Genomic DNA, 7,916 nt, shown 5'->3' with positions numbered 1-7,916 from the left:
TTACATTAGAGGCTAGAGATACTGGAGAATTAATGAATGTTGATAATTGATTGTACTTCAGACCTGACATCGTACATGTGTGCTCAACTCCCTTTTCCATATAGTGAATGAAATTTACTCAATTTCACTTTGTCCTGAAATTAAAGGCTGACTAGCAACTACCCAGAGCCTCCACTCAGGTTCTGCCCATGGGCTCCACAGTCCAAGGCTATCTTTCAGATCACTAGACTCTTTCTATCAGGTCCATCTTTTTCAACTCCATTTCCTTCCAAGTCCCAGTCCACCCTCCTCAACTCTTCCTTTGTGCCCTCTAAAATCCCTGTTCTGTCATTAATGAACTTCTATTCAAGATAGAATTCTGATTTTGATGCCAAAATCATTATGCATAAATATTTTGGATTGAAATATATATATATATATATATATATATATATATATATATATATGGGCATTTTTGTCCTCACCAATAGCGTGTAAGCTCCATGGGCATAGTACTATTTGTTTATTTTGTCTTTGCATCCACAGTACCTGGGACAGGGCAGGCCATATAGCAGAAGTTTAATAAATAGTAATTGAGTATGAGCTGGTTCTTGTCTACACAGGAGGGTACCTGGCTCAAGGGACCCTGAGCCAGGGAAATGCTGAGTGATTGTGTGCAAAGCAGGTGAGAACTGGCAGCTCTTGCCATGAAGGCCTCCTGAGACTGCCTATCAAGGGACAGCTTTGTGGGGAGGTACAAAGCCTAACCCAGCAGCAGTCAGAGCAGCCAACACCATGGCTGGCCATTCCTGGACTGAAGGGGGCCGCCATTGTGGGGTCCTACAGAAGAGTCAGTAACTGAGGTACTTAAATCCCTGGGGGTAAGCTGCACCCAGACTGCACCAAAAATTCCCACAGCACAGCACGTGGTGCATTCAATTGATTTGGAGTCAGCAAGACCCGAGTTCAAATCCTGCTTTATTTTCTTATTAGCTGTGAGAACTGGAGCAAGTAATCTAACCTCTGTCTTCCTCTGTTTTTTCACCTACAAAATGGGGATAATCTAGAATGTATCTGCCATGTGCTTTTGAGGATCAAAGAGAAAAAAAACCTGGAAAATACTTTGCAAGCCTGAAAGTGTTAGATAAATGATAACCATTATTGTTGATGTGATGCTGCTGCTGCTGCTGCTGATGATGATGATGGTGATGATTATGATGGTGATGACGATGGTGATGATGATGGTGATGAGGATGATGATGACGATGGTGACGATGGTGATGAGATGATGGTGATGATGGTGGTGGTGATGGTAATGACCTTTTTCATCTCAAGAGAGCAGAAGATGAGGCTGATCCAGCAGCAGTTTTACCAAACATGGAGCATGTGCCCAATAAAGAACTGAACAAGGGTCTGAGGCAGAGCCTTCTAAGGCCATGGCATTAGGCCTTTGTGCCCAATCTTGACCTCTTCGGGATGAGGTTCCTATAGGGTGTCCCCAGCATTGCCAGGCAAGTCTCAGTATTTCTGGTCCTGGTCTCATTCAGCTGTCCCCAGTACTAGATACTCATCAGAGTCCATGGTCGTTGACAACTAACTTTAAGACATGGTAATCCCATCAGAGCTGAGCCTTGGAGAACCTTGAAGAAGTCTCTCACTCATCAGTACAAGAGCGGAAATTGTGGGGCCTGGCATTAGGGGTGTAAAGCAGCAGGGTTGGCCACCACATCCTGGGTCAGCCTCTCCTCCTCCACCTTTTCCCCTCTGCACAGCTGAGGCTGGGTAGCCCAGGGCAGAGCAGAAGATCCAGTATGGGCCCGACAGGCATTTCCCTGATCTGCATTGGTGAGTTCCCAGGGTCGGGTCTGGGGAGGGAGGGACACTGTGACAAGGTCCTTGGCTCCTGTCTCTGAAGGACAAGGAGGAGCCTAAGGAGGAGACAGAACCATTTGGGGCAGAGCAGGAGCCCAGTGTCTTCATATTGTGGCCAAAGCAGAATTAGAGGCTCAGGAGCTTTGGGGAGAGCCGGGAATGGGTCAGTGTAGGCTGGAGGGGAGGCATCGATAACCTGAGCTTCTCTTACAGGGCTGTGTCTGGGCTGGGCGGTGCGGGCACAGACGGGTGAGTCCTGCCCCAACATCCCACTGTTCTCTTTCCCTTCTTTGTACTGGATTAATCCAGATATCTATTTCTAGGATAAGTGGGGAGGAAAATCAGACATTGTGGTGGATGGATGGGCTAACTCAGGGAGAAGCTTCAGAATCTGGTGAAGAAGCCTTCCATAAGTTAGAGAAGTACATAGGAATCTGGACTCTCTTTCCTTCTCAGACCCCCTTCCCAGGCCCACCCTCTGGGCCATCCCCAGTCCTGTGGTCCCCGGGGGAGCAGATGTGACCCTCAGGTGCCAGGGCCACCTGGGGAGTGACCGATTCCAGCTCTGGAAGGATGGAGAGCTCAGAGAAGAGAGAAATGCCTCCTGGCAGCAGGCAGAGTTTGTGCTCCGGAGTGTGGATTACTTGACAGATGGGAGAAGCTACAGCTGCCGCTCTGGGCAGGGGCCCTTGTGGTCAGAGCTCAGTGAGCCCCTGGCCCTGGTGGTGACAGGTGAGGGGGTGCTGGTCTGCAGCCATCCCTGGTGGGGAGGGGCTGGTCCTGAGAGATGAGCCCAGAGCCCTCCCTGGAGGGTCATGTACAACAGGGCATACCCTTAGGCTTTCCTACATGCCTCCCCTCAATACTCCCATCTCCCTGGGCCCTGGGATCCCCTGCCCCTAGGGTTGACAGGTGACGGGATGCTGGCTACAACCCTCCCTGGTGGGGAGGGGGCCCGTTGTGAGAGATGAGATGGGAGGCTGTGACAGGGGGGTCAAACACCTCCCCCCCAGTTCTCAGTTGGGTGAATCTGGGCATGTCCCCAATATCTGTTGACCTCAGTTTCCTCTTCCATGGTATGAAGCTCATGGGCTGAATTATCTAAAGAAGTCATTTAAGCTCCAACTCTGGCAATCCCTGAGGACAGAAAGGATGGTTCTTTCCCTAAACCTTCAGGGCTCCCCCGTCACTGAGCAGTAGGTACCTGATTGGTGGGTGATGAATGAGAGCTTGAGAACCAGACAAACATTTAATTCCTCCCAAAGGTGCCCAGAGGGAGCCCCTGACCCCTCTGCCAGCCCATGCCCACCCAGTGTCACACACAGCTCTGGCTTCACTGGGGGGTGGTCAGGCCAGGTACCTGGCACGCGTACCTGGCAGTGTAGGGCAGAGGGTTGGGCCCTGGACCCAATCAAGGTGTCTGTCAAATACTCCAACAATGGGTTTGGGGTAAGAAAGACCTCTGTACAAATAAAAGTTGAAGAGAAAGGTCTGAATTTGCCAGTGAAGTTTCATTAGGATCCTGCCTTGGGCCCACAAGTTAAGGTTATAAGGGCAGACCTGTGATCCTTCAAAGAGGGGATAAGAGGACAGGTGGGGAGGGCAGCTTCCCCTCCAACAGCCCTTCTCCTCCCATCTATCTGTGCTCTCAGAGTCTTGCTGGGCCAGGGAACCAAGTCATTGAGCCATGAACAGTCCTCCAGGCATGTACAAGGGGATCTGGCCAGGGCCCCTCAATCCTCCCTCCCCCTTCTCAATTAGGTTTGAGGGGATTAGTAGAGATCAGGTCCCTAACTTCCTTCTTTCCTCTTTTCACAGGAGCCTTCCCCCAACCCTCCATTTCAGTTTTAGTTAACTCCACAATATCCCCAGGGACAACAGCGACCATCTCATGTGACATATCACAACAGGCAAGCCCTCAGTACTATAGTTTTGCCCTGCTGGAGGCAAAGAGCCTGGAGCCCTTGCAGAGACAGAGCCCTGCAGGGACACAAGCTGTTTTCTCTATTTTTTCTCTGAGGGCCGAGGACACTGGGAGTTACAGCTGCATTTACTACAGGAAGAGAGCCCCTCATGTTGGGTCACATCCAAGCCAGACCGTGAAGCTGACTCTGCTAGGTGGCTGGAGATAGGAACCCCCCAAATGCTGATTCCACCCCCCACATAGGAGCCAACAGAGAGATGGGGACAGCACAAATGCCAGGGAATTCTGAAGCAATGGTTTGGGGGGAGGATGGAGGAGACTTGGAAACCCTTTTCTATTCCACATGGACTCAGTTTCGGGCCTGGAGATAGAGGGGGTGATCAAAGCTCAACACAAGAAAGTGAGAACGGGTGAAAGATTTCTTTTTCCCATTCATTAAAGAGTTAGAGAAGGGGGCCTTGAAAGGCTAATGCAACCCTGACATTTGGTGTTTCTCTTTCCCCTCAGGATGTCTCCCTAAGCCCACATTTTGGGCCCATCCTGGCCTTGTGGTGGCCCCAGGGGCCAACATCACATTCTGGTGCTCAAGGCCCAAGCTGTCATCACTTAAAGAGGCGAATTTCACTTTGTGGAAGGCTGGGTCCCAGGATTCTGTACAGCAGCAGACCTCAGCAGACCTCTGGACTAGCTTCCTCCTCCCATCTGTGAGACCTGAGGACACTGGGAGCTACAGCTGTGCTTACATGGACCATACAGTGTCTGCTAGAAGATCAGAGCCCAGTGAGGCCCTGGAGCTGGTGGTGCCAGGTGAGGAGGGCGTGGGGGCCCAGAATAACTCTGAGCGTGATTCCTCTGCTCTGTGCCCAGCCAGGAACCTCACAGAGAAAAGGCCTGGTGTCTACACAGCCAGCTCTGCCCTGGGGCCTGGCAAGACTAAAGGGTCTCAGAAGACATGATTTTCTCTTGTGATCGAGAGTCTGGGGAAGAAAGGTCATGGTGGGGACTGAGCTGGGGGTTAGGAGGAGAGTCACAGAGACCAAGAGCTGAAAGAGGCCTTGGAGGTTATCAAGGCCAAACCCTCCCATTACCAATGACCAAAGCAAGTCCTAGAGAGAGGGAAAGACTTGTCCAAGGTAACAAAACAAGAAAGTAAGTGACCGAGGCTGGAAATGAGCCTGAGTCTTCCTTCCCACTCAAGGACCATGATCTAAGCCCTGGTTTTAGGTCAAAACCCTCATACAGAGGAGACAACTGAGGCCCAGACGGGGCCAGTGAATTTAACAACATCACACAGGGACTGTGGGGCAGAGCACACCTTGACCCAGGTGTCCTGACTCCGAGCCCCCTGTTCTTCCTCTCCCAGGATCTCTCCCCAAGCCTTCCCTCTCAGCCTTCCCAGGCCTGGTGATGGAGCCCGGGATGCATGTGACTCTCCAGTGCCGGCAGCCCCCTCAGACATCACCTCAGAGGGTGACATTCACTCTGCTGAAGGTGGGGACCCCTCAGGCCTTGCAGAGCCAGAGCCCAGCTGGGACCTCGGCTGCCTTTCCCCTCCTCTCTGTGAGGGCCCAGGATGCTGGTAACTACAGCTGTGTCTACTACAGGAGGACGGCTCCATACCAGGTGTCTGAGCCCAGCGAGGTCCTGGAGCTCTGGGTGACAGGTGAGAGGGTGCCCAGGTTCCCAGGGAATGAAACAGAAAATGGAAGCAATGATTAAGAGGGAGCCCCGGAAGTCTGAAAAGGCACATTAGTGGGAGGGGCTCTCTGGAGCACCTTGAAGTAGAGGTTGGGATAAGGGCTGCTGAGGCCTATGGAAGGAAAGAGAGAAAGTGGAAGCCTGGGCCAGCTCAGGTGCTCCTGCAAGCTCTAGAGACAGGGATGGAAGGAGGAAGAACCTCCCCGTTCCCAGGCAGCCCCGGAGAACACCTGAGGCTGAGCATCACCCCCTCCAAGGAAGGAGGTTTGGGGCCAGGAACGACCAAGGAGCCAATGGAAGCAGGTGCCGATGCTCAGGGAGCTCTTCAGGGCACCCCCAGCTCTTCCCCCCCCATCCCAGCTGTGGAAAGGATCCTGAGATTCTCCTGTCTCTGTTTGTCTTTCCAGATGCACTTCCCAAGCCTTCCCTCTCAGCCTGGCCTGGCCCAGAGGTGGCCCCAGGGGCTGATGTGACCCTCCTCTGCAGGGGGCCCTCAGGAGGTTCTAGGTTTGTTCTGTCCAAGGAGGGAGATGAGAAAACCCTCCTAAGCATGGAGACCACTCAAGAGGGAGCCCAGTTCTTCCTGCCTCATGTGACCCCCAAGCACTCTGGAAATTACAGCTGCAGATACCACCTGAGCACCAATGGCAGTCTCTGGACACAGCAAAGTGACCCCCTGCAGCTCATAGTGAGAGGTGAGCAGGAGCCCACAGGACCCACTGGAGGGGCCGACGACCACTCCCACCCTCACCTCACCTTACCAGGCCTTGGCTCTGGTCACAACACTTTCTTCATATCCAGGATTTTATAGACCAGGATTATAAGCTGGGTCATACTTCCCTGTGACCCTCATGTCTCCATCCTGGTTTCTGGGATTTCTGAACCTAATTCCAAGCGATAAGCCCACCCTGACAGCATTTGTCCCAACTCTGGAATGCTGCCGGTGATGGGCATCTCTGGAGGCAGATGAGAGGAGAAAAGGGGGCTATACCAGGGGCAAGATGAGGGTCCATTTAGGACAGTGATTTACAATAATTCTTCTCTCTCTCCCACCCCAGGTTCAGAACCCAGTAACACCGTCCTCATCACCCTCAGCTGTGTCTCCTTCCTCCTCCTCCTCCTCTGCCTTCTCTTGCTGGCCATCCTCTGCCAAGGATCCATCCATGGGGGTGAGTGTGGCAAAGACAGAGTGAAACTCCTCAGTGTATAAAGGAATAAAGAGATGGGTAAGGATTGGGTACTCGATTTCCTCCTTTGAGACCTTCCCTTACCTTGTTTCTTCCCTTCCCATGTCTCTCTCACTAGGGTCTTTACAAGGAGAGAGCCCAAGGAGGTAATGAGCCTCAGCTCCTCTTCCCAGAGTCCCCTGTTCCTTCCTTCCCATGGAACCCTGGCCCTGCTGCATTGGACAGAGTCCCTTGTGAAGCCCAGCATGAACTCTGTACCTATGTCCTACTTCCTACCTCTCTGTCCACTCACAGGTGCCTCTGTTGCCCTTGTCTTCCTTGGAGTACCTTCCTTGCAAATAACCCTGAGTCCCCCAGAGGGGGAGTCCTGTGTAAGTTCCTGCGCAGGAAGGGGGCATGATCCTGGGGCAGGGTGAGGGGGATTTCTGGTCCTGGAAGCTGGGAGAATGATAAAAGCTTCCACCCTCCTCAGATGCAGAAGTGGCCAAGGAGAGACCAAGGGACCCATCGGTGAGTTAGCCCCCTCTTGCCGTCCCCCTGGAAGAGCCTGTTTTATCCTTGACTCTAACTTTTCCCAATAGGCTTTACACCCAGCATGGGACCACTTCTTAATCACTTACTTATTCTTTCTGCTCCTTTGTATTAGAGTACATCAGAACTGGGTTTTCCAGAAATTGTTGGGTTTTTTACATTTATATAACTGTGCTTCAATACATTTTATTTCCTTCATAATCCTATGGACTTCATTCTAGGTAATTAAAGGAGTGATTCTGAGAAGGCAGTCATAGCTTTGATGAGACAGGCTATCAAAAGATTCACAACACAGCAGTATATTAAGAACTCCCGCTCCAAAGTCACTCACTGTTCTCTTAACCTTGTATTTCCCTTCAGGTCTCCATGGCTGAAGGCCCACAGGGAGTGACCTACACTCAGCTGAACATAAGACCCTTAAATAAGAGGAAAGCCAACCCCAAGGAGACACCCACAGAGCCCACCCTTGTGTCCTTGAACTAATGGTTCGGGTACCTTTCCCAAAAGAATTCTCTCCCTTCTTTACTCCCATCTCTCCATCTCCTCTTCTCTCCCTCAGTCCCATTTCATCTGTTCTCTAGGACATCTTCCCCCAGGTTCCCATCACTGAGGGAACATAATGGCTATTGAGAATAGCCAATGGTGTCTAGAGGTGGGCAAATCAAATGCTTCAGTCTACAATGATTAGACATGTACAGATCCAAACAGAATAGAAGGTGGTGATC

The 7,916-nt window shown here is 51.6% G+C and overlaps 1 protein-coding gene across 1 annotated transcript; it reads left to right on the top strand.

Moving 5' to 3' along the window:
• Positions 1–1,127: 1,127 nt before the first annotated feature.
• On the top strand, positions 1,128–7,674 carry LOC138167755 (immunoglobulin superfamily member 1-like). Its single transcript, XM_069096721.1, has 9 exons — positions 1,128–1,256; positions 1,752–1,824; positions 2,308–2,583; positions 4,283–4,582; positions 5,139–5,438; positions 5,881–6,168; positions 6,532–6,642; positions 7,133–7,170; positions 7,552–7,674. Exons 1-9 carry the CDS (start codon positions 1,128–1,130, stop codon positions 7,672–7,674), a joined length of 1,638 nt encoding a protein of 545 aa, XP_068952822.1.
• The last annotated feature ends 242 nt before the right edge of the window (positions 7,675–7,916 follow it).

Source organism: Petaurus breviceps, unplaced genomic scaffold (assembly GCF_028583685.1).
Source record: "Petaurus breviceps papuanus isolate PSGF00001 unplaced genomic scaffold, PetGlider_PUasm1.0 296, whole genome shotgun sequence".
In the NCBI taxonomy this organism is placed as follows: domain Eukaryota; kingdom Metazoa; phylum Chordata; class Mammalia; order Diprotodontia; family Petauridae; genus Petaurus; species Petaurus breviceps.
This window is presented reverse-complemented; position numbering and strand designations above follow the sequence as displayed.

Coding starts and splice junctions, on each gene's coding strand:
- LOC138167755 (XM_069096721.1), top strand. CDS start 1,128: ATGATAACCATTATTGTTGATGTGATGCTGCTGCTGCTGCTGCTGATG. Junction 1,257..1,751: donor TGATGACGATGGTGACGATG/GTGATGAGATGA, acceptor CCCTCTGCACAG/CTGAGGCTGGGTAGCCCAGG. Junction 5,439..5,880: donor CCTGGAGCTCTGGGTGACAG/GTGAGAGGGTGC, acceptor TTGTCTTTCCAG/ATGCACTTCCCAAGCCTTCC.